This window comes from Rhamphochromis sp. 'chilingali', assembly GCF_963969265.1.
Source record: "Rhamphochromis sp. 'chilingali' genome assembly, chromosome: 22".
In the NCBI taxonomy this organism is placed as follows: domain Eukaryota; kingdom Metazoa; phylum Chordata; class Actinopteri; order Cichliformes; family Cichlidae; genus Rhamphochromis; species Rhamphochromis sp. 'chilingali'.
In genome coordinates this window covers 16856521-16883273 of record NC_137950.1, presented here as the reverse complement: position 1 = coordinate 16883273, position 26753 = coordinate 16856521, and the positions used below count along the sequence as shown (strand labels likewise).

Below are 26753 nucleotides of genomic sequence, written 5' to 3'. Positions count from 1 at the left end.
AAAAGACACCTTTCTTTTGCATGTAGTAGGTGGAGTTATTTATTCCTAATACTTTCAAAAGTGAAAAACATCCATCACGCTTATCTCTGGCTGTCTGACCAAGGCTGTGCGCTGTTATTTAAGCGAGTGTGGTGGCTCGCTGTAGTATGACATCATGAGAACTGTAAGTGGGGGAGGGTGGTGGTGTAGAGGGGTCCCACTGGGTGCTCTGGGTAATGGGTTTTAGATTGTTTTGGCCATCATGATGACCCCACTTCTTTTCCTCTCTCTCTTCCTCTCTCCTCTGTCTTTTCCGTAATGCTTCCTCATTTGCCCTCAAACTTCTCTGTTCTTTTTTTTTTTCCTACTAATTTAAGTCCTACCTCTTTCATGTGAGGATGGCAATAGGAACATCCTCATCAGCAAGGATTCGCACCTTTACTTTGTACTTTTTAACCATAAAGAGACTGCTTACATGACCACATATTTGCTTCATTGATTTAGTGTTTTGGTTGTGGACTGGATCTTTAGCTGTAGTGCTAATCGTTGCAAGAGCACCCATCGACCCTCTTATCAGCTGCTTAGTGGCACACTTTGTGTCCTGTCTTTCTGCTCTTGCATGTATTGATTTGTGTGCACAACACTGTAAGTAAAAACAGTGAACTTATATTTAACATGAAAAAATATTCTTCACCTTAATGTGAAGTGGATCATAGATACTACCTGATAACTAAGAGTTAAAAAGCAAGATTACTTATTCCATCTATAATTATTTTGTTATTAACGTGGTACTACTTTCTAATGACTCATTGACCTGATGTCTTAATTCAGTTTAATTGAATTCAATTTTATTTATCTAGGACGCTTCACAATGTAAGGTACAATACTGCAGAGAAGACCCCAACAATCAAACCACCCCCTCTGAACAAGCCCTTGGCAACAGTGGGAAAGAAAAACTCAGTTTTAAAAGGAGAGCCCTCTAGCAGAACCAGGCTCAGGGAGGGGCAGCCATCTCCCTGACTGGTTGGGGTTGATGCAAGCTTACAAGTATGATAGTTGGACTTTATTTCCTGTTTACTCACCAATTACTCTTTGAAAATTAGATTATTTAGTCCCTTCCTGTGCATACATTTATATGTTGCAATTTCTCTTGGCTCTTGTTTCCTTTGCTTTTTCTTCTTTTGTTCTTGCATGACCTTAAAGGATGCCCAGCAAGTGCAAGCACAAACTTAGAATCTGTGCAGCATGTTATTGTAGTTGCTGCATTTCAGTTCATTTTGTTTTAGTTTCTACTAAAGTACTTTGCCCACAGTTTTTGTTTTTTTTGTTTTTGCCCATCACTCTGCGTTTTCCACTGCTCTCAACTCTGAACATGACGCACGCACAATAATACCCTAAGCTTGTTAGAGGTGTGAGGCAGTGCTTGGGAGGTGGGCCCAACTCTTGGATCTCTGGTAAAACTGCTCCTTGTGAAATTCAACAGGAGGATTATGATTCAAGTCACCGTTGGCCGTGCCTCTCCATTTCCTGTGTTGTGCTAACCTGTGTTTTTCTCTTTTTCACCTCCCTTTTTGTATTTCCTGCACCACTGTCTTATTTTTTTTGTATCCTTTCCCCTCATTTCTTTTGCCCCCTTCATTTTCACCTCCTCTTCCACTTAATCTTGTCCTGGTCATTTTCTTAATTCCTCTCCTGCTTTTTGTTGAGCCTCGCTTCCTGTTTTGACAAACCTCCCTCAGACGTTTCTAATTGTTTGCTTCCTATTATTTTGACCTTTTTATGCTTCTGCCTTGTACAACCAGGCTTTCGGACGCTGTACGGGACGCTGAAACCTGATTACACAACAAGGGATCTAGTAGCAGCAAGTGGCATTACTAGTGGTATTTCATGAATAATGGGCTGTTATGAAACAGATTTAAATGTATTTGGAGTTCTAATATATACCTCTTGCGACTATATTTTTATTTTTGTTGCTATCACAGTTGTGTTTTTGCTGTAACAATCAAAGGGAATGTCAGTGGGAGTTGGGAATCCCTTGAAATCATTTTCCTTTTTGTGGGATCCCAAATACCCACATGCTTACAACACCCACATTACAATGACAGAACAGTATTGCATGAATCTAACCCACGATGACCCTCCCACTGAACATCTGACCTATAGTTATATCTTATGTGTCAACTGAGCGCATGCTGCTGCCAGTCTAGCACTCAATGTGCTTCTGATGTACCGCACACTCCCCTTGTCTCCAGTTTCATCTTTTTTAATGTGGTTGACAAGGCCGAAGCGCTCGCTGAGATGACGTTTTGTAATCAAGAAGCCAAGACAGTGCATGAAAAAACAAGTGCAAGCTTTGTGTTCATGAATATTCAGTTCTGATTCTGTGCAGCAAGTTGTAGGCATTTTTTTTCCTGAGTTCATCTCTAATGCGTTCCAGGTGCTTGACTATGTGAATGCATTCCTAGCACCAGTCCGCTTGCTCTTGATTTCTAATTTCTTCTTCACATGTTTTGATAAGTGAGACTTTCTCAAGAGATTCTGTGTTTATGTAGACCAAAGTATGGAGTCTACTGTCTTATTCAAAGCAGATACTTGGACTCAGACATCAGGGTTCTGCAGTCTAAACACTTATTCTTCAAAAGATGAGCTTGAAGGCTGGACGTGTGTTTGTTCAGAAGTATAAATACACAGATCATAGAGTAAATACAGTGTTACATGTATACTCAGCCACTACAAACTGAGCGCACACACTTATAAAACAAACATGAACAACAGCACTTCCAAGTCCGCGGCCCTCTTAGATGCATTGTTTTTGAAAGACAAAATCACATTTAATTGTTTAGAAATGTTGCAAATGGATGTTTATGGTTAACATAATTATTAATGATTTTTAATTGCATGTCTATAGAGGCCCATTTTCAGTTGTTGCAGCATTATGCTGTTGACAAAATAAAGATTTTGGTAGCATGATGCCTGCTTTCCTGGTTTAAAGCTGAAAACTGGCTTCAACTTTGAAAGAAAGAAGTGGGAGGCTCTGGAGCGTGAGCAAGAAAAAAAGACGAGACTGAGAAACAGATGCCACTTCAGGAAATCCGACGGTGTTGGGCATGATCCCCAGTGTCCTTGAACGTCACTGAAATAAACACACTTTATGTGTAAGAGTGCTTGAAAGTATACCAGTGCTTGAAGTGTTGAGGAAGGAAGACCTGCTGAAAATCAGTTACTTCAATTTGCAAGAGAGGTGTGTCGTTCACACTTGAATGTTTGGTTATTTTCGCAAATGAACATTAACATTTTATAGAGCCTGCATTTTTCATTTAATGCATAGCAGTGTAACTATAAATACATTAAAAAATGAGACATAAACGTAGACGCAAATGAGCACGGCGCTCAGTCAGTAGTGAGACTGTCCAGGCTCAGGGTGCAGGAAAGCAAACATTACCTTCTGGAGACAGTAATGGCAGGAAAGGTTAGAACAGAGCAGGACAGTTCGGAGAGTTTCTTAGTGATACAAACCAGGATTAGAGGTTGCCGGGATAAAGAGGATGGCGTGATATGTGCATACATATAAATCTGCACCGGTGATTGGAGAGTAAGAAACACGTTTGCACCTTATCACATGTTCAGCCCGAGTGGCGGGACATCTTCTTGGCATGTTTGGGTTTGCTTGGTTTATGTCCTTTGATTTGGTTTATACTTTTCCTGGGGAGGGTGGGGTTAGAGTGTCCCTGTGCTGAGATAGAAGAGCTGCTGTCCATAACTCGCCCCTCACCTTGCTTTCAAATAGACGAGGCCCAGTTGATTTAAATGTTCTCGTCGTGTTGGGTGGGCAGGTTTTCACGTGTTCCAGCTTCGTCGGCTTCACTTTCGCCGCATTAAAGCAAACACACAGTCCAAAATCATGTGATTGAGTTTTGAAAGATTAGGCTGTGCTGCATGTAAAACTTCTAGTAATTTGTAGTATTTCAAGAATGATGTTGTGGATATTCAGAGAATTACAGAGTTCATTTCTATGCTTGGAGAAGTCAGTTTTTGGCAGTTCGAAGAAAAAAAAAAATGTTTTCAGCTACAGTGCTTTTTCTTCATACTCTACTATATAATTTATTTGTATGTTGTGCTCTTTGGTCCTTGTGTTTCAAGGCACAAACTCTGAGTAAAGTTTTACTTGGATGAAAAGAATAAATAGCTTCTAATTTATGCTTTGGGAACTTTTTGTTAAGCAGTTTAAGAACTCAGGGTTGCTTTAATATGAAATGAAAGAGAAGCCTTAAATATGTTAGGGTCTTCTTGAAGGCGAAGAAATACAATGTATTCATGCTAATCTTTAATGTAGAAAAGGGTAGGTTCTAATTTTGATATTATTTATTAATCAAGCAAATATAATCCGCATAAGATAATAGAATGAACTGAAAATTCCGGTTTCAGGTTGAATACCTTGAAGGACTAATTAGCTTGTTTTTATGCATCTATCAGTCATGAAATCTGTCGTGTTTGCAAGAAACTGTCATTGTAAACACACACCTACATTTTTCTTCCTTCCTGCAAAGCATTAATTGTATTGGAAAATACAACCAGTAACCTCAACTAACCTAGACCCTCCAGGATGCTTCTAAAAGTAGATTTAAGACAGAATGATGCATTTCTGTTCCTTGAATGTCAGCTTCGTGGGAGAGTGCATCTGGGGGGGGGGGCATGGTACTATTACAGTGGTTTGCCTAATCCCATGTGTACACTTGTGTTTAATTGCATGATATCATTACCAGATTCAAGTGTGTTTGCGTGTGCATATATGGAAATGGTGGAAAGGCAAGTGGAATATACAGTCGCGCCGTCTTTTCTGTGGCATTTTGCATTTGGCAGCTGAGCAGTGTTGAGCCTCGGTACTTAAACTTTGAATAATATATAAACAGAAGTATTTGCAGAGGAGTGTGGACGCACACGTTGGTGTCACTGCTAGAAAGACACTGTTGATGGAGGTCAGGGGGTGTCATTGTGAGTGTGCATGTGAGATTGGTCGGAGAGATCAAAGTAAAGAGTTCAAGATGTGGATCGTTTGGATTTCAAAGGGATTGCATGAGCGTCTTTGGTGTCCAGCATGCTCATACATGACTTTATGCCTCTGGCATGATATACATTACGGCACGGGCATGAGTCACAATGGGTTTGGGTGTCTGCATTTTAGCATGTGTTTGCATACGTGTGTCTTTGACTGTGTGCATTCCAGCTCGAAGTTCAGTAGTCTGTGTGGTGCCCTGCAGTGCCCCTTGCTAATCCATTCCCAAAATGGCTGTTGCCAGGCAGAGAAATTACCCAGCAGGGTGCTAATGGGACTAAATAGGAAACTCAGCTCTGTAGGTTTTATTGAACTCATAGCTTATATGTCAGGTGTAATTTTATTTTCTTAATATGCCCAATTAGCTGTTGAAACCATTATAAGCACCACACAGTTGATTCCTGTCCTCGGTTTAAGGTGTATGGATGTCAGCAAGGCTCAAACAAACATGCTCATAGGAACATAGAACAACTGCACCGTCACATCGGTGATGCCATTTTGCCCCGGTTGAACTCAAAGGTGAAAAGGAAATCATCTATCTAAGAGAAAGGTATGAAGGAAATGTCAGCTGTCAGGAGCTAACCTTGGTCGCAGTACTGATAGAAGGTAGGTTGACACCATACAGTAAGTGGCAGCAACAAATGACTTTGAGTCCACGCTTTCCAAATGTCCAGGAATGGAGAAACAACATCATGTAAGATTTTACAACTCAACTTAAATTGTATAGCTTAAAGGATACAGCATAAATCCAGTATATACTTCCTATGCAGCACAGTTTTACTCTAGCTGAGCACTTAAAGCACGATAGATTTGTCCAGAATGGTCCAAAATACAGATCATATACCAAACTGTAGGCAGTTACTTTAAAGACAATCAGCCAAACTGATAATATGTTACGTCCATGGGAGCTGAGTGGGTGCAGCCGCTTCTGGCATTCACAGTTCCCCTAAACTGAGCTTAAGTCATTAAAATTTCTTGCACATGCACAGTGTAACATGAGATACAATGCTATATTAGTAGCAACTAACTGGCTGAATGACAAACTCAGCAGTGTTCTATAATATGAAGAAAAATGTGCCTGTGTATGTTGAATATATGGTGACCTGTAGTTTTGGAGTTTAGCCTAAAAAAAAAAAAAGGAGGAGGTGGGTTTCCTTTTAACTGGAAATTCAGCCTCTTTCCCCATGTGTTTGCCTGAAGTTTGATAATGACTTTGTGTGTGTGTGTGTGTGTGTGTGTGTGTGTGTGTGTGTGTGTGTGTGTGTGTGTGTGTGTGTGTGTGTGTGAGGACAGCTGCTTTGTGTCGATCAAAAGCAGCAGCAGCAGATTCCCTGCAGTGTCCTCTGGAGTTGAGCTCACTTTAGCACACGTACATGCTTGTACGCACTCTTTTTCTTACTTTGTTAGTTCCCAATTTTCAGGTCTGTTGTGCTACTAAAACATTTGTTACATGTTTGAAAGAGTTAGTGTTACAGGAGAACAACAGACTTGATGTTGCCCCATGTGATCGCCACATAATGGATTACCTTGACTTTTTTCTTGTGTCTAAAAGAGCTGCTAGACTTATGGACCATTGTTTAGTCTGGGATTCATTGTTTTGGTCTTTCTCAAAAGCTGTTATAGACGGGGGTTATTCATTATTACAGCGACTTATATTTAAAAGTCTTAAAACAGTTGGTCGCTTTACAAAAGTGTCTTGGACTGCCAGATATTTTACAGGAGAGGAGAATACCAGGAAAAAAGTATCCAACAAAATAAAAGGAAATCCTTGAATCCATCCATGAAAATGAGGCCACATCTTTGGTGATTTAATCAAATGTCTTGTTATGGCTTACGAAACGTTCAAAACCACAACATATTTAAGGCTTTTTATGACTAATAAAAAGATCAAATACTCATATCGGAGAAAAACAAAACACTTTGATAATTGCTTATCAAAATAATGTACTTTCTTTTTGACTCCTTGAATCAGTTGCACCTCTAAACAGTTTATAGATGTAATTCTGTAGTCTCTATTTCTTCTGTTTTGGGGTTATTTGCAGCTGCTTGGTCCACTGGCATTTCTGTTGCTTTGATACTCAGTATTGGAGCATTCATGCAGTGTTTACTAGCAGCGAAACTTCTCTGCCCATGAATGTTTATTACTAATGGGAAACAGAAAAAAAATCAAGCTCTAATTAACTCAAATTCAACCCCTTTTAAAATGCAGAATAAATATTTAAAGGCACGAGTGCTATGCTTGGCCCAGGTCAAACATGGCGTTCATTGTGGAAAAACTACCCTTTTAAAGTAGTAGACTTAATGTCTGTTCGGTGGACATGCACAGTCTCTAGATGCCAGTAAAGGAAGGTCTTTTATGAGAAATGTTAGATAAGAAGAGGGAAAGAACTGGGAGAGGCGATTAGCCCAAATATGCTTAATGTCAGTTTTATATTTTTTCCTTCCAACATGTTGTTTAAAGTTTAGGCTTTTGGTAATTATGCTCACTCGCGTGCGTGTGCGCGTTTGTGTGTAACCCTTCTTCTTTGTGTTTCTCACTCTTGACTCTGACTCTCTAAACGTGCAGGCTGATATGTCTCCTTTCCCTGGGGATGGTCCAGATCTGACAACAGCTAGGCCTACACCCCATGCAGGAAACCAATCCCACTGAGATATAATATGCACGGTTGTGCATGTGGATATTATGCCACACCAGTGCCAGTCAGTGTCTAGTATTTGTATAGACGTTAGCTTTTCTGCAATCTTGCTCCTTTTGCTTTTTTTATCAAGCAGTTGATGATCATACACTTCGAGGAATATGTCCTCATTAAACTTGTATTGTGTTCATTCCCCACTCTAAAACCAGTATTGATTTTTTTGCCCCATTGTGATATCCATCCTCAGCATGAACGCCTGCTTACAGTGCCACAAAATCTTTTTCTTAATAGCGTTTCTCTGAAATCTGTGCCAGCAGAGCCCCTGTGCAGGTTCAAACAAGGACAAGGAACAAGCGATATTTTTTTGATAATTGTTTCCTTTAAGTCAGATGGATTTTTTTCTGAGAAGAGCATGAAATAAAGGTCAAAATGTTCACCCAGTAAAGCTTGACAGCTGCCTCCAGCCTTCTCCTCTCCATCTTCCTTGTTATTCGCCTTTTTCTATGTACCACATATCTGTCTGTCTCACTCTGTCAAGGTCTTTTTCCTCCCTTTCTTCCTATCTGTTTTGTGCCTCAATCGCAGTTCTCTCAGTTAATTATTTCTTTTGAAGCTTTGATTTTTTTCTTGTCATTGAAGAGAAATTGCTTCTAAGAATGACTATGTCGAAGAAGCTCATGATAGTGACCTCTAATTCAAATGTTACACAATACACTGCAACTACACCGGATTACATACATTTTTGTTTCATCTTGCGTATTCTATTAGCGCGTACAAGGGTATTCAAGGTTGTTAAAGATGATCATATAGTACTCATTATGTATGTTCAACTTCCTGAAAACAAAACCTTTAAATGGAAGTTACTTTTATATAAATAAAAGCCAACGTAATGTATGTATAGTGCTTAAAAAAAAATGTAAGTTTAATGCCACTGTTGCCCTTAATTACCAGTGCTGTTACTTCTTATAGTTCATGTTGTTACATATGCATTTTTAAATGTAGTGTTTAACAAAAAGCTGAAAAAATATACTAAAGCACATTATTATTTTTTGAGTTTGATTATAGTTGATTAAAATTATAGTTATTTACTCAGATCCCTGAACATAAAAAATTGTTTTAGTAGTTGAATGTTATGATTTGGGTATAAAATGTATTTTTTTTTTTTTTTTGCCAAATAAATAATATTTTAATTTTTAGATTTCAACAATTTTTGCCAGATTTCTAAAATGCTTGTTTTTTTTGTTTTTGTTTTCAATGACAGTTGGTCTAATAAATTTGGTAAGCACTGTATGTGAAAAAGTCAAGCCTGTTTAGAATTGCTTGTGTATATTGATTATATGGACATGTATAAGGTCTCTTTCCTACAAACAGGTGTTTCCATTTTTAGTTCTTTGCAAATAACCATTTTGGTAATGGCTTCCTTTACAGGTTAACAACTATGTGGAGGAAAGAGAGGAGATCAACCTGATTCATCCTGCCAAAAAGCTCCTGTTGTTGTGCCCTGGATGTGTCTGTCTCAGGGAGTCTCTCTGGCCAGTGGACTTGGTCAGCAGCAGCCCAGCCAGCCTTGATCTGAAGCCCTACATTAAAACTCAGCACTGTCATTCATCTTACACCTCCAGGTTTGGATATTTATGTTTTCTTTTGTCTGAAATGTCCTGTTTAAACCAAAATTTGTCCTAAGGGAAATGACTGAGTCCACAAAATGATACAATTTACAAAATGAAGAGAATTTAGGTGTGAAATTATACTGCATGCAAGACGTATGAACATAATTGGGGGCAAAATCTTGTGCTGTAGAGAATATCCCATTACTTTCCAGTTCTTAATTGGTCAAACCATTAACTAGTAAGAGTTTTGCTAACAGACAGTGGTGCTGCTTGTCAGCTGCATGCATCCCCAAAATGCTACATATTTTACCTTCAGTTATGTAATCTGAATGCTCTGGAAATTACAGACTGGATATATCATGAGATATTTAGATTAAAGTTGCAAACAAACTTTATTTCTAGGTTTTATCGGTCTTGTAGCCAGAAGACGAAGTTGGGTTCCCTGCTAACTGGAGCACTGCTAGAGGCCACACTCGTGCTTGGTGCTCGCACGGCACTCCTTTACCCATTACCCCAGTGCCCCAACAGCCACGCTGTCTTGAAAGGTAGGCTTCATGCTGTTGTTTGCATGCACGTAATCTTGGGAAAATAACATAATGTGATATAGAGTATGTGTATCTTAAATACACAGACAGATGACACATTATAAGGAAAAAAAAAAAATTATGCTGTGGAGGACATTTTTGCTGGCATGGTTTGATCCCACTTATTCTACTTGTTCTGAGTGAAACATGCTCTCTGCTATAATGCCCGCATCACGGAACATGAGACGACATAGAAAGGTTTGAGAAGTATGAAGTGACCTAAATGCTATCCTATTTGCAATCATCATCTCGATGCGAACAAAGAACTGTGGAATATTTTGGACTGACAGCGCTGTCCACCATCATCAAAACACAGAATGAGGCAGCATCCTTTGGAAGAGACTCCTGAGACTTGGAGGATCTATTCCAGTGCACACTGAAGCTGTTCTGGCAGAATGTGGTGGTCTAACACCTTACTAAGACACTTTCTGTTAAGATTTCCATTAATTTGACACCTGTCTCAACATTATAGGATAATTGGCTCTTATTTCTGCTCATAAGATAATAAACAGAGGTGCACAAATTGGATCCCAAGTGAAGCGGGAACTTCTGGGATTCTCATTATTCCCCTGCGGTCTATTGCTCCCCTCGTTTTCCTCCTCTCTGCACTTTTCCCACATGATTCCTTATCCACAGCGTGATCTGGGTATGTTGGGGTCTGTAGCTGATCCCAGTGGTTGGCCTTTCCCTCTTTCCATTCTCTTTTATTTGCCTTGCTGTGTTCTCTCCATTCACATAGCCCTCACCGTCTCCCCCTTTCCCTTCTATTCTCTAATTTAGATACACTCATGCTCAAGTGGTTTAAGAAGGAAGGAAAAACTTCCAGACATCACAGAGTCTACACAACACTCATTACACACACATCAGGTTATCTGAAAAGAGGCGATATGCACTTCAAACATGCTTGCGCCGCTCCCCAGAAAAGCTTCGGAATCACAGCATGATAGACTTACATTCCAGCTTTTTATGCAGCAGAGGATCATCAAGCTCTGCCACTTAAATGCTTTGAGGAGTAAATTAAAATGTCAGTTGTGAGAAGATAAGACAATTAGCTAAATTCTATCATGCATATTGCGTTTCACCTCTTTTTCTCACTCTCACTGCCCTTTTTCCTCAGTCTCCACATGACTTCATTGTCCAACCAGTCAGGTTGTCGGTCCGTTGTTCAGCTGTCTGTCTACCTTCTCTGTAGAGATGTTACGTATGACTTAAATGTAAGCCAATACTGTCATTAATTTCCACTGGCAGTGAGACAGCGGACAGGCTGTCTCTGACAGGATCAAGGAGACACACACACTCAGATGCACACACAAGTATGCAAACACATTTTTCTGTTTCTTTCTTTTTGATTTGCTCTCGGTCGTGTTAATAATTATAAAGCATTTGTTTTTGTCAGGCCAGCTTTTTTGAGGCAACACACAATCGCACACAGACGCACGCTTACACAGTGCATATCTTTAACGTGACACACTGTTCTGTTCTAATGGGTGTTACAGGAAACAGAATTGAGCCAGACACGCGCGCACACATAGCAGCTTAGAAGTCTTGCTCATGCATAGCATGAACCCCGCCCGTCAAAACTTGTAGAATTTGTTATCAAGCAACAAAGTTAGTTACCCATAGCCATGTTATTGTGCTTTTAAATAGGCATGTGTTGCTATTGTGATGTAATATATTTATTGAATCTAATTTGAATGATTTTATATTTAGTTTATTTTTAGTTCAGAGACTATGATATCCCTGTAACAAACACATGCTGTAGTTTTCCTCTTTTAAAAGCTCTGAAGCACTTACGAGCCTAGAAGTAAGGAGTGCTGAATTGAAAAGTCAGAAGTGGTCTTTATTACTGTAAATTTGGCCTTGGGTAAGGCATTGACTCCCCCAGCTGACATTTTGTCAGGGCACAGGTTTAAAGACGTGAAGGCTAAAGTGATTATCTGATGTCATAAAAGACATTTTATTATCCCGAGTTTGGGCAAGCTCTGCATTAAGTTTCAAACTTGGATAGTGTTGGTGTTGTTATTGCTTTCTTACCATTTTTGGTAATGTTCCTCTCTTCAGTGCTCTAACCTGATTCTGGTCTTTATGTTTTTTCAAAGCTTTACAATCAAAGTTATGTAGCTGTTAAAGTAACTAGTAAAGTAAATAGTACATATGCAGACATATTTACAGATTTATTACCAGATTATTTCCTTAATTCATTTCTTGTGCACATTGTGTGTCCACTGTATATATTTATATTTAGAGTATGGCTCTCATACTTGATGATATAAAGACAGAGATTATGAGAAGTTTGCTGTTCCTAGTGTATTCAGACTATATGCACATGACAATTTTAGGATTGGATAGGATCAATACAGATTATTTATTTTGAAACTTGTTCTGCGTCTCTGCTACAAACGCTCTAAATGGCCTGCATTTGTTTTACTCAGTCCCTAAGGACCCCAAAGCGCTTTACACTACATTCAGTCATTCACCCATTCGTGATGGTAAGCTACATTGTAGCCACAGCTGCCCTGGGGCAGCTGACAGAGGCGAAGCTGCCGGACACTGGCGCCACCGGGCCCTCTGACCACCACCTTGATATTTGGCATGCAGCCAGGAGGCAGCCTGGGATCGAACCACCGACCTTCTGATTAGTGGCTGACCTGCTCTGCCACCTGAGCTACAGCCACCCCAAAGATTATTGCTGGACTGGCCTTGGTCTATTCTTAGTTTTCCTATGAGTTCTGAAAGGTGGTGTGTTTGTGGAAGGCTTCTTTACTGCCCTGTCGCTCTAAAGAAATGAAAGGGTTTTTCTCGTTCCTCATACATATATTTGTATAAATGCGTTATATTTTTCTGTTGCATCAACATTTGGTTCTAGAGGCAGAGTGGGAGAACCATTTTGAAAATGATAAATGCAACTCATGTTGGCATGTGTTTGAGCCAGCGTGACAGTCATGTTGTGGTGAGGGGAAACATGTGACACCTATGAACACAAATACTGGCATTTGGAAGCAAAAGGGTAAGGACAGGGTGGTTTATGCTGCTAACATGCAGGTAAAGAGGAATGCAGACCAATGGAGAGCGCGCACCGCACTGTGGAGAATGCTGGTAGTTAGGGTTGCAGTTATCTTTCATGGCGCTCGTCTTTATGAAACATGTGAAGCTTGACGCCGGATCAGCTGATGCCAAGCGTTGTTCATGTTTGATATATGAAAATGCACATATGTGATTATGTGCTTCTGTATACATTGTGTTTGTTTGTTTGTTTATTTGCATACAGAACATGCAAAGATATTTTAAATCTTTGCGTGTTCTGCAAAGGATCTCACAACATTCTGGAGCTAACCTGCACTACGAGCTAAAATGTTACTTTATTTGTGTACCATTTTAGGTCTGCTTCAGATTACAACAAATGTAGGATGTGCAACTCTGGAGTCTATGGAGAGATTTAAGTGAGGTAGAAAGGCAGAAATTTAATGAGAATTTCTCATTCCGCTTCAAAAGCAGGTGTAAAATGCTAATAATTGAACAAGAGCTTTGACTTTGATTAGGCATTCATGCATAGATTGCATGTTGCGAGTGCAATTGCTTTAAAAAATGACAAAATAAAACAACAATTGACAAGAGTATTTGAAAACCACTGAGCTACCAATTGCAAGGTGCTTTTCTTCACCAAACCCGCGCTCGCAGATGAGTCAGTTTCATTCTCACATCCTGATTCAGCAGATAACTCGCTTACACAACTCCAGCCTCACTTTAGCCCCGTTTTCTTTTTTTCCTGCATTGTTTAAGAATGCTTCTCCACGGGCTCGACTGAAGTGTTGCCTTAGCGAGTCAGCCGGCTAACACAAGATTTGTAATTCCAGAAAACAGGCTTGTGCCAAATTATCTTATTATTTAACGCTCGATTGATGCACACAGCTTGGGTTTGCAGCGATAAAAGTTCTGTCATTAACCTTTATTATTATGTGTTGCTTTATTAGTGGGCTTCAAGTATATACTTGTCTTTTGCAGCTTCTAGATTTAGATATAATATTTGAATACGTTTACACATTAGCATGGCTGTGTTAAATCAGTAGTCTGGTGAAGACTGATGTATTTATTCCTCCTCTTAATGCTAGCAGGTTGTGTAAGTAGAGTCAAAACAAAATATATTCCTTACATATACACACTCTCTGCTTAAATAATAATAATAATAATGATGGATTGCATTTATATAGCGCTTTTCGGGGCCCTCAAATGTGCGATCCTTCAGGACTGTGAAGGAGGTGTAACTCTTCAAATAGTGTATGTGTAATCCTGGCACTAAATGTTTACGTCTGCGGGCCTTTTTCCTCTTAAAGCATCCAGACTAAAAAAAAACCCCTCAACTGAAGACCAGTGGGATTTAGCCATATTTATGTCAACTCTAAGTGGGGGTTGTTTAAAGTGATTTTCTTGAGATCATTTCCTGCATTGTACTGCTCAGAAGGAAGTAAGTGGCTTTAGTTTACAGGCTGCCATCCTTCTAGCTCAATGTTGGTGTTTCTTTCTCCTTATTTCTTTCATTTTCTTTCTTCCACTCTGTTGTCATTGTACATTGTGTTGCTTTTAAGACCCATTGACAGCAGATGTGGTGGCGAATCAAAAGGAAACTCTCAGGGATTACAAAAACACGTATTGTTCGTATGCCCATTTCAACTAAATATACATTGACATTCCTATTGTGACATGATACACGCACAGTCATTACGTTTTTTCACTAGTAAAGCTTAAAAATACTGCTTCGTTTTTGGGACTGGGGGTAAATTGGCTATTTATTTCTTTTATACCTGATGATTAATGCAACAAAAGTGAAGTAATTTCACGTAATAAAGTTGTAAAGGACATAAAAGGGAGCACAGCTGTGTAGATTTCCAAAGTTTTTAATGATCTATATATGTGTGTGATTTATGACAGAGTAGTGGGATAGTATGCTGGGTCTGACTGTAGCGCATGGCTGAGAACTATGTATAGTGTCGTTGAAGAGGGGGTGGGAGACACAGAGAAACAGAGATTGTGTGTAATAAGAGAGAGCGCAAGCGAGAGAGTGAGAGGAAAAGAGAAGTGCATGTAGTCAGGAGACATCGAAGAAAGACCGCTTTGGTGATGAGGACACGCAGTGAAGCTGAGTGACTGAAAGAAAGTTGAGAGGAAGAGAAAGATAAAGCGTTAGTTAGAGAGAGGTCAAGTTAGAAATGGAGTAGGTGAGAGAGAAAGTGAGAGAGAGAGTGAGAGAGAGAGAGAGAGAGAGAGAGAGAGAGAGAGAGAGCACACAGGCAGCTGCAGGAGAGACGGGACTGGCGGCTCAAATGTGGACGAGTGTACCTCGGTCAGCCCGGCACTGAGCTGTCAGTGTGGGAGGCAGCGTGGCCAGCTGTAGCTAGCAACCGTGAAGCACTCTCACAGAATGGACTTCAAGATGATCAGTGAGTAGTGGAAATGTGAGTTTCAGTGCAGAGCAGTGTCTTCACACAGTTAAGAAATGAAATTGTGGCTTTCTGCTGGTTTCAGTGACTCAGTGGAGCACAGTGAAAATGCAGTTTTGCATGTGCTTTGTGTCCTCCGTCTTCTTTCAGTTGTTGACAGAGAGAACGTGGTGATTTACCGCTGACTTTTCATGCTTCATTGTATTATATCGTGGCTGACAACATGTCACCAACGGACGTGTTTCTTTATTACGTTACTTAGTTATTTAAGTTTCATTATTAGTCATTTTAAAACCTGGAGAGTCTCATAGACTCTGTGGCTGGTATTACTACTTCTGTTCTTGCTTTCTAATTGGTGCAGAATGCAGACATACACTTTCAGCAATGCAACGGTCTTGTGGTTTTATTGTGTGAGGTTCAAAGCTGTTCAAAGAGATGTCTTCATTTATATATGTCATTTTAAGTTCTTTACTGATAAAGTGAATGTGTATGTCACTAAACACAAATCTTGTATAAGAAGACTTAAAACTTAAATTTAAAGTGTGATGATGATCAACTGTTGTTGCTTATTGTAACAAAATTGAGGCAGGGGGCAGTAGAAAACGCTGATTTCAAATTTTTAAAAAGTCATTTTGTTATTTAAACATTTGACGATGTTTGAAGACTGTCTTTGAGAAAGTATTTTGCGTTTTGACGTATGAGAAGCTGCAGAAATCTGGGTTACTTCACATTGAATTGATCCTTAAAGTAAACACTTCTTATATCTTTATAACTTAGTCAGAGGTTTGTTTTTCTCAGTTGTGATGCTTCTCAGTGTTTAAAAAAATGGACCGTATTCACATGACAATGTAACTCAATTACCTCCTATATGGATGACAGTTTTAATAAGCAGCAACAGTTAAGACAGTGTAACTTTATGGAACTGTTTGCTTGATTAGCTTGAACTTTACCTTTGTTTTTGTTTTTTTCCTAGTCCTCACTGAATGTTACACTTACATCTGCAGCTCGTTCTTTGTGTGTAAGCGAGTTAATATCTGAACCCAGTGGTATACTCCCTGATAAGCCAGCAGTCAGACAGATCAGTGTTCGCTGCTGCTGCTGCTGCTGCTGCGTGTCTGTGAATGTTACTGCAGTTGTGAATTCCAAGTACGTGCACTGTTTATTCTTGAGTGTTTATGTTTGCTGCTGTGCAAGTGTTAGTTTGTGCTCTACTGGTGTGTACTACTGCTTGTTGATTTTCTAGTGTGAATGTGTATATGCAAACGCAGGGGAATATCTCGGGTCATACAATGGACTGAAGGTCTGGTAAGCCATTAATTGAGCCAAAGACCATGAGTTTAAAATTTCTCGCAGATAGAGCACTGTGCAAAAAGTGAAAAGAGCTACTCTGCATTTCTTTATGTTTTGCCAAGAGATGGGCAATTGGACCAACGGTTTATTTAAACTTGTGCAAACAAACATGGTAATACAGTTGTACAGTTCTAACGAGCTTGAACGTCAATATTTGGCACGAGCACCTTTATTCTTCAACACAGCCTGAACTCTCTGAGGCAAAGTTCGTTTAATTTCTATAAGTAGTCTTCGGGAATAATTCTCCAGGATTCTTGAAGGACATTCAAAGCTCTTCTTTGGATGTTGGCTGCCTTTTGATCCGTTCTCTGCCAAGATGATCCCACAATGCTTCGATAATGTTGAGGTATGAACTCTGGGGAGGCCAATCCATGACTAATAATGTTCCACTGTGTTTGTGTTTTTGTTTTTACTGAATCCGTATATGCTTTCATTGCATTGCCATTTTGTTTGGGATTATAGTCAATTCAGATGCTTTCTACATAGTATTGAATGGTGGATCGAAATCGGACTGTTTTTCTTTTTCCTTTCTAATTTGATATTTCAATTTTCAAAATTGAACCAGTAGCTGTTCCTCCATGTTTTACAGATGGTTGTAGACACTCACTGACAATTACTGTTTGGCTATTTGAACAAACATTTCATATTTGAATTCATTACACCATCAGGACTGTTGGAAGTGATTTTTAGTCCAGTTCTTGTATAATATGGCATACTTTGACCTTTTCTCCCAGGTTCTCTTCCTTAAGAATGGCTTCTCGACAGCCACTCTTTCATTCTGATGTGGCTTTGGACATGACTTTCAGATACTGTTCAGCTGCTGTTGATGCTGTTTTTGTATGTTTTTTCTCATGCCTGCTGCTTCTTTTGTCCTCTGCTTTCCCAGTTTCCGCAAATATTTTTAAGGACACACTGCAGACCTTGCTAAGCTATGACACGTTTTAACCTCATGGTGCAAATGCTTAAGGAAACTACTTAAAGTTGGTTCTTTAAGTACTTTGGCTTAACAAACAATAAGAAATAAACAAAAAAAAATTCTATAAAAATGATCAGGGGCAAGTGCTGTACTGTAGTAAAAATCGCAAAAACTTTAAAAGACCTTCAGACAGTCAGGAGAATTATTAATCAAGACCATTAAAAACAAACAAACAAAGTCTGGATCTTGAGAAGCAAGATATTTATTTATTTATTTTTAAAAGAGGGGCAACTCAAGACTTTAACACAGTACTTAAAAAATAGCATGTTTCACAAGATATTGGTGATATATTTATAGGACACGTTTGTGCAACACAAACCGCCTTAGACCTTAGACCGAAGCTGTTTGTGCTGCACCTGCTTGCTCAAGTATGTAGGGCACACGGAGACGTTGTCATCAGCTCTAAACGTACTTCTGAGAACAGTACATGCAGTGTGTGTGCATGCACATGGCTGGCAAGTCAACAATCATGTTCAAGGTTCATCTTGTTTGGTTAGTATAAATAAATGTGATTCACTCAAGAAATGCTTCTCCCGTTTCGTTTCATGTTGATTGATCATTTGGACAAAAGTTTCCTCGCGTTGCTTCAGTTTGCATTAGGGTGAAGCTCTCAAAGCATATGCTCACTGCATGTAATCAATCAGTGCTGGTTGATAAGACTGCTGAAGTGATGATCACAACTGAAATAATTCAATAATGTGGCAAAAGTAACTAAAGTTTAAAGTGTTCATTTTAAATTTAAAAGTGTAATAAAACTGACTTATTGATCTATCTAAAACAAACTCAAGTCCAATATTTATAGAGCATGTTTTAAAAGGGCCACAGCTGATTGAGGTGCTGTTCACGTTATGGGACAGACAAGAACAAAATTATTTCACAGTACGGAAATGTGAATCAAAATCAAAATGTAAATAAAACAAGTCAGATAAACCTGATACCTTAAAACAGAAGACAAATCTAGAATGAATATATCGAGAAAATAAACACAAGAAGGAAAATCTGCACTTTAAACATTGTCATTTCCCAGCTCTCAGTGGCATGCTGTTTGTTAAAACAGAGGTTTAACCATAAAAAGGATGTTCAGACCATGCACTTGATCCACAGCTTTATTTAGAATGCAAACACACACACTCACACATATTTATATTCCGCATGCATTATAGATGAGGAAGCTCATGCATAAAATGCACAGGGACATCATGGTCATTTAGTCCGTGTTCGTGCTCTTTCGATCTCTTGATGCATGTTCAGTTTTACCCGTCAGTGTTGCTCAAACGAACGATTACGATGTGTAATTTGTAAGCGCCCTATTTTCCTCAGTCCAATCTAATCCACAGCCTTCTTCCATTGAGTAAGTGCTCCGTGCGGTTGTTTATTTTTTTGTCACTGTTGACATAGTACAGTATGTGTGCAGCTTGGCCTGAAGAATTCAAAGATAGCGTGTCCGAAGCAAGCTAATTAAATGTTACCATTTACTTTGACAGAAAACATAGATTGTCACCTCTTTACGGTTTGGATGTTTCTTTTTATTTTAATGCACATTTGCATTTCATTATTTCTGCAGAATCTCTTAAGACCTTTTTTGTTTTCCCTTCACTCCCTTGGCTGACAGCTTCGTCCATCTGTGTGTTGTCTTGTTTAAAGGGATGAATAAATGAATGATTGAGAACACTGCATGGTCATGAAATTCATATAGCTAATTTGAGGAGGTGTCTCAATTTCCACTTCACAAGGCTTGCTTGCAATAACACTTCTGGGGTAGAATTGTGGAGATTGATCATCTATATGAGAAAAACTATCACTGTCATTTTAATTATTTAACACAAATTAACTGTTTTAAAGTCACCTAATGGAACTGATGTTTACAGTTAGTTCATTCTGATGGAGCTTATACAAGTATCTGTATTTTAGCGCATCTGTACAAGGCAACAAGAAGAGCATCGACTTTATGTTATTCGATTCAGCCTTTTCAGTTTCTGATCTTTTTATGCAAGTTAAAATGGTTTTGTTTCACAGCATTTGTGTGAAATGGCATGTTAAAAATGGGATAATATTTATTCTACGTAATCTATCTATGTAAGCAGACTCTTCAAGCCACATTTCTCTTTTTCACCTGTCAAATTATTTCTATTGTGATTCATTAAATGCACAAGTGTCGTTGAAAAATGTGCTCAGACCTGTAACTTGCAGTTCTGTCTCTCCGTAGGACATTTAAAGGATTTAGTGGTTTCTGCTGTCTCTCTAACTGTGATAAATGGCTACAACTTGCTCTACAATGTAAACTATAGAATTTCCAGCTATTTTTACTGATTCCTTCCTTCCTATCTGTCTTCTTTCATTTGCTTTGTTAATTTTTCCCTCTGTTTCCTCTATCGTACTGTTTTATTTCTTATGCAAAGTATTTTTTTTCCTCCTCAGCTGATATTTTCCTGCTTCCCTACTTTTTATTTTATCGGTTAAATTATTTATCCTTTCTTCCTGCTTCCCTTCCTTCCTCCTTGTCTCCTATGCTTAGTGTGTCCGTCTTCTTATCCTACAAATACACACACACACACACACACACACACACACACACACACACACACACACACACACACACACACACACACACACACACACACACCGTGAGTTCATTACACAAGCTGTGAGACCGGATCCACAAATCAAACTGTGTAAATAAGCAAGTTTTGTTCCTGTGGAGCAGCCGCTGCTGTTGCCATGCCTACCTGTTGCACATCTCAAGGGTTACCAAGGACGACCTTTAAGTGTGCGTCTGCTTCTGTATGCATCCGCGGTGTTGTATCAGTGTGACTGTGGGAGGGGGTTGGAAGGTTTCTGTGTATGACAGTTGACAATGACCAGAGAGTCTGTCTAACTCCTGCTGTTCATTTTATTTCAAGTACGTCTCCTTGGATTTCACGAGGTTTTACTGTCGGCAATCTAATTCCCATTAATTCAACACATGAAGCTGATTCTGTGGCAGACATTTCACTCCAACATCTTCCTCCCAACATCCTTAACCATAGAGATATTGGTGACATCTCCTTGCTTTTGTCTGAATGTTATAGATATTTGTCTCCACTTGTAGGAGTATGGAGGCTTGGGAAGGTTAGGTTTTCCCAATGACTAAAATAACTGTTTTATAGCTGAACACAGGTGAAACTTCTCAAAGAGTGTTTCCTGACTGAGCTCTTGCAGTGAGAAAGTTCTGTTTATGTGGCATCCATCCCAACAATGTACAGAATGTCTACCTGGTAGCTCCTGCGCCATTGTAGGAACTGTCCATTAGTCCTTTGTTAGCAGAGATGAGGACAGGTTTTGTGTGTGTGTGTGCGTATATGTGTAAACAGACAGACTAATGGGCCTAACTGAAATCCAAACATAGGATCTGGCAGGTGATCAGTGGTGTTTACTTCCCGTGGGTGAAGTGGAGCTTCTCTCAGTGGATGGAGGAATAGAGAGTGTATAGTTTACTGGCAGTGATGGATCATAAGACTTGGGGCATGCACAAGAAAGCCATAAAAACAAGGCTTTTAAACTTTTATAGTGAAAGTTAAGTATCTGTTAAGATAATGTTTCACTGTTAATCCCTCCTCTCTCCCTCATTCCTGTGATACCTGCTTTTAACTGGTGCGTGCATGCATGGTCTCTGCTTTGCTCTCATTTCTGACGGCTTCCTTTTACTTAGAATTGTTGAGCATAGATGCTGATGTATAACCTGACTAAATCTTTTCTTGTCTTTATCTGTGCACGCAGAGCGTCAGCTGGCCAGCAGCATGACCAGCAGCAGCACTCTTCCTCCCAGTGTAAGCGGGATCAGTAAGGAGCTGGCAGAGCTGCGCCACCTTGTTCAGTTCCCCGAGGAGATCGCCTGCATCCTCACAGAGCAAGAGCAGCAGCTTTACCAGCAGGTATAAGAGAATTTATATAAAATATACATGAGGGGGAAAGCAGAGGCAGGAACGTGCAATTACAGCTGTCAATATGATCCTTACACTTTATTTGAAATTGTACAGCTGTGTTTTATTGTGGGGAGGTTTAGCAAAGAAGTTGGATGAGGAGAATAGTAGGTGGTGGTAAGTAGTGTCTGTAATGACACAACAATCCCAGCCATTGATTGAGAGCGTGCTGTCTGTCTGCAGGTCTTCCCTTTGGACTACCTCTATTTCCTCACCCGAGACCTGGGCAGTCCAGAGTGTCAAACTAAACGCCACCCAAACCTCAAGGCTTCACTGTCAGCGCCCGCCACGCCCACTCAGCGAAGTAACGCCGTGGAGGAACTGGTGGCGCGATTCAACGAGGTGGGTGGGGCTTTCTGTCTACTTTGTCTGCACTCCACGAATCTTTTAGCACACATGTGAATGTAGTTACACAAGGATGTTACACAGCCTGTCTAGTTCTCCGCAGCTCAGGGTTTACAGCAGGATTTCAGACTGGGTAGAAGCACTGACACTGCACAAATGTAGCTTAACAATTAAAAGCCTTGAGCGACTTTTTATATACACAGACATGTGTAGTGCATTCAGGAGACTCTCACATCTTACGCAGATACATTTAATGAAGTTGTGCCAAAGGAACCATATGGAGATAGTTTTCATCTTAAGAGAGCACTTTTCAGTTAATAAGTTAGTTGTCCTTTGATGATTAAGTGGCATTGAAATGCAGTTCTTGCAGTAACATAAAAATTTAAATGGCAATTTTTCTCTTATTTGCTGTGCGAGTTATACGGACCTATCATGAGCGCAACTCACTCACGACCATGTTCACCGGCTTAAGTTACACCCCCCGAGCCTCGCCTCGTTCACAGCGAATGACTTTGAAAATGCACAAATCCACTGCTGCGAAAGAGAAAGTGCTAGAGGGATTGATTGGAGATGATTATGTCATGTTTAGGTCGCATGCCTCTTCGCATCAGCTGGTTTTCATTTAAGTCAGCCAGAGGAGAAGCACGAAAGACAGTTTTCCAAATGTGCAGTGTTGCCATATATGGTCACAGTGGAACGAGAGTCATATTGACAGCACTGAATCTCTCCTTCAGCTGCCTTTAATTGTGTCAGGTTGGGTTTTACCTTTCATTTTTGAACTGTGGAATATATTTCAAGGTTAAATTATTACTAGTTAATTCACCTGACTATTATTTTTATTTTCCCTGATAAATAGTTCACAAACGTTTCATGTCACTGACTGGATCCACTGTTTTTGAGATGGTAACTAATTAAGAAGTTTATTTCCCCACTTGTAAGACAAGACTTTTTTGATAGAGTTCATTTTTAAGGCATGTGTGGGAGTGAAACATTAATCAGTTAAACAGGATTGAGAAAAACATTGGGAAGCAGGGAGTTGTGAGCAGTTTGGGCCTCCAAAGTGTTTAGCTTTGACGGGACCAGTGTGTGCTCGAGTTTGTAATGGTTCTCTGTTATTTTCCATTATGTAATTCGTGTATCAAGGAGAAACTGACCCTCACAGATGAACTAATACCACAAGCACAAATGGCGACAGACAGACAACAGGACAGACAGGTGGACACACAGACAAAGATCAAAGAGGGGGGGATCATATAGCCACATCCAAATTTGGATGTGAGTGTGTGTCTGCAATTCTATCAGAATGCTCTTCAAAACTGCCTTTTCATGCTTCTATGGGAAGTTGCTGTATTCTTGTATCATCTCATATTTACCCTTTGCTGCTTTCCTGTTCCATTATATGCTCTGTGTACATTTGTACATATATATCCTCACATCCTGTCCTGCTTGTCGTCATGCACAACACTGCATACGCACTTTTGCTATCTGGAATACCTGAAAAGATGCCAACTCAGTGCGATCCCTTGATGTGTGGAAGTGCAAAAAACCACTTTGCAGATGGACAGAATGATTTAGATGGTGAGTGTAACTAAAACCCCGATGCTGACATGGCTTCGCATTATGTCATAATGCTGAAAGTGCATGATACAAGATTTTCATGCGTGGCACGCAAAGAGCAGGGGAGTAGCAGATAAGAGACTGGAGGGCTGCAGTGTTGTTTTTCGGTAACCAAATACAGTAGATTGCAGAACGAGCTTCTGCTCCACTGAAAAGTTAACATGTAAACCTCGAAAGCCCCAGGAGGGAATTTCTGTAACTGATTCCCTGTATCTGATCAGGCTGACAGTGATTACAAATGTCAGAGGAATTTCTGACTCTCTAATAAAATCAGCCTATTAAAAGCGCTGTTTATTTAATTGCAGTAAGTCTTCCGAAGATGAACCTTGATAGGCTCGTTCAGTTTGGTTTGGGGAACATAAAGTGTCCAATGGGCCAATGACCTTATGGCTGGGGGCTTTAATTTTAGTGTCAAAGACAAGAAAATCTAATAATGCATGTGTCTGATTTCTGCGCTTGTTTGTGCTATAGTTCATGGACAGGTATGGGGAGTGTATGAGAAACATTTTTGGAACATTTTAACAGTTTTTCATCAGGCAGTATGGAAATGGAAACAATAGGAAGAATAGTTCCTGTGTGTGTGTGTGTGTGTGTGTGTGACTTTATTTAGTCCCTGTCAGGTCAGATGTTGGTGGGCTTTACTGATCCTTACGTAACCCAGTAATAGATCTCTGGGTCAGGGGGATGTTTTTACCACCTCCAAGTGGATTAAAGAGTTTCAGTGTGAGTGCGTTTTTGTTTTTATTGTGTGCCAATGCATTCACGGGGCGCTAATACAAAGAGAAAAAGACACCAGTTAAAACAGGCCAGATTGAAATCTGATCTTTTCCTGTGTTGTGTACCTGTGCTCATACAGAGAGGTCGAGCCTGATGCATATCTGCTGTTGCCGTCATGTCTTTTGCTTGTGCTTGAGGTCAGTCAGTGTAGAGACGCAGCGCAGCTGATAGATATTCGATCTCATTCTTTTTTATGTGTGTGCATGTGTGGAGAGGTGTCGGGGTGAAAGTGTGAGGCTAGCTGGTGCAGTCCTGTGCATACATTGCCACATTAGGCACAAGTTTCCAGAGCAGAATTCATTTTTTTTTTTTTTTTTTTTAAATGACATCAGAAACAGCAGTATGCGACATTACGTGATGGCAGAGCTTCAGTTCATCCTTTGTCATTTTTTTTTTTTTTTTTTTTTTTTAATAAATAGGACAGGGGGAATGAATGAGAGAGAGAGGGGGAGAGAAAGAAAGAAAACCAAAGGGGAGAAGAGACGGTGAGAAGGGGGGGGAAGAGAGAGGAAAAAAAAACAAACTCCTGGGTCACCTGTATGGAGAAAAAAAAACAAACAAACAAACAAACAAAAACAAACAGAGGAGACAGCAAACAACAAAGAGCAACATAATAATAGAGAAAACAAAGCACCATCACAATAAACTAGCTAGTCATAGATATCAGTATTTACTAAGTAATAAACGATATTGTGCAGCACGCAAGATAGACAGCGCACAGTGTGCTTTGAGGCAGCAGCCAAGAAAGCTTTAGTCCGCGTCTGTGAATACCCATGTGTGCATACCTGTGTGGATCAGCATGCTTGCATTCCAAAGGTTTCTCCATGTAATGATCTGCTAGAGCAGAATTCATGAGCGCAGACATGACCGTACACTTTCAAGAATTTTAGGTGCCTTTGGATGTCGTCCCGTGTCCCCCATGTTTTATCATACCTAATACCAGCCTTGTAACAGCACACCAGCACACTTAAAAAGTTATCCAGGGATTTAGTATGATGTCACCTGTTATATGGATATTCCACTAAGAAATATTGTGCTAGTACAGTAACAGCATTTCTAATATATACTTCCGGCCGCTCCCCTGCTACAAGGGGTCACCAAAACAGGTCCTTTAATATATTTGAATTGGTGGAGTTTTATGCCACATGCCCTCCTTTACCCAACGCCAGTGGGAATATGTGTCTCCAGCTGTAATCACACCAACTATGGAGGCATTACAAGCCTTTCCAATAATAATTCCAAAACATTAGGGGCGTATAAGTTACAGACAAATTGTATATAGTAGAAAATAGAGTAGAAAATAACCTGTTTATTTTCCACTTCCTATGAGGTTTATACATATTTTTAAAAATGCAAATGTTTCAAACTCTTTCTGCTTGTAATGCATTCAAAAGGCAATAAAGTGCAAGTTAAACCTACTGGTGGTGGTCAGAGGGCCCGGTGGCGCCAGTGTCCGGCAGCCTCGCCTCTGTCAGTGCGCCCCAGGGTGGCTGTGGCTACAATGTAGCTGCCATCACCAGTGTGTGAATGTGTGTGTGAATGGGTGGATGACTGGATATGTAAAGCGCTTTGGGGTCCTTAGGGACTAGTAAAGCGCTATATAAATACAGGCCATTTACCATTTACCATTTACCATTTAAACCAATAATAATAATAATAAAAAAACAGCCCCATATTGGGTATTTTCAATGTTGGAACTTAATGTTTCTTTAAAGCCAAAATGTTATTCACTCCAAGGGAAAAGGTGATGAATAACCAGACAAAGATGGTGCTGTGAGTTACTAGGGAGGTTTTCTGCAGTTTATGTGTCAGCTTACTTTGTAAGTAAGATAAGAGCGCAATAAAGTGCAGCTGTTGTTGGTGCTTGATTACGATTGTAACAGTTGGCAATACTGAAATGCGAAATTCTGAACACGCAGGTGAGTTCGTGGGTGACGTGGCTGGTCCTGACTGCAGGGTCCATGGAGGAGAAAAGAGAAGTTTTCTCATATCTGGTCCATGTCGCTAAATGCTGTTGGAACATGGGAAACTACAATGGTGTCATGGAGTTCCTGGCTGGACTCAGGTTTTAAGAAACACAATGACGCAACTCAAATACACCCACCTACTGAATATACAGGCAATTTATTATCTGCACTGTTCTCACACAAAAATATCAATGTGTTCTGTTCTGTTTCATTTTTTTCGCCCTTCAGATCTCGTAAGGTGCTGAAGATGTGGCAGTTTATGGACCAGTCAGACATCGAGACCATGAGAGGTTTAAAGGATGCCATGGCTCAGCATGAGTCCTCCTCTGAGTACAAGAAGGTTGTGACCAGAGCTCTTAATATCCCAGGATGCAAGGTGGGCCTATGTTTACCCCAATGACATTTGATCCTCTAACTCACTGACCTTGGCTGCACTGTAATTTTTATTTTTGGGTTTTTTTTTCT

The 26753-nt window shown here is 39.9% G+C and overlaps 1 protein-coding gene across 11 annotated transcripts in view; it reads left to right on the top strand.

The window, feature by feature from the left end:
- Positions 1-26753, top strand: part of plce1 (phospholipase C, epsilon 1) — a 91247-nt gene that overhangs the window by 39435 nt on the left and 25059 nt on the right. For 9 of the 11 annotated variants that reach the window (XM_080873962.1, XM_080873963.1, XM_080873964.1 and 6 more), the window contains 6 exons: positions 9097-9290; positions 9681-9823; positions 21380-21534; positions 21766-21924; positions 26241-26386; positions 26517-26664. In XM_080873962.1, coding sequence (XP_080730088.1) covers positions 9097-9290; positions 9681-9823; positions 21380-21534; positions 21766-21924; positions 26241-26386; positions 26517-26664 — 945 coding nt within the window. Of the gene's footprint in view, positions 1-9096; positions 9291-9680; positions 9824-14997; positions 15313-21379; positions 21535-21765; positions 21925-26240; positions 26387-26516; positions 26665-26753 lie in introns of those variants that run through there. The other 2 variants (XM_080873958.1, XM_080873959.1) reach the window with 2 other exon arrangements.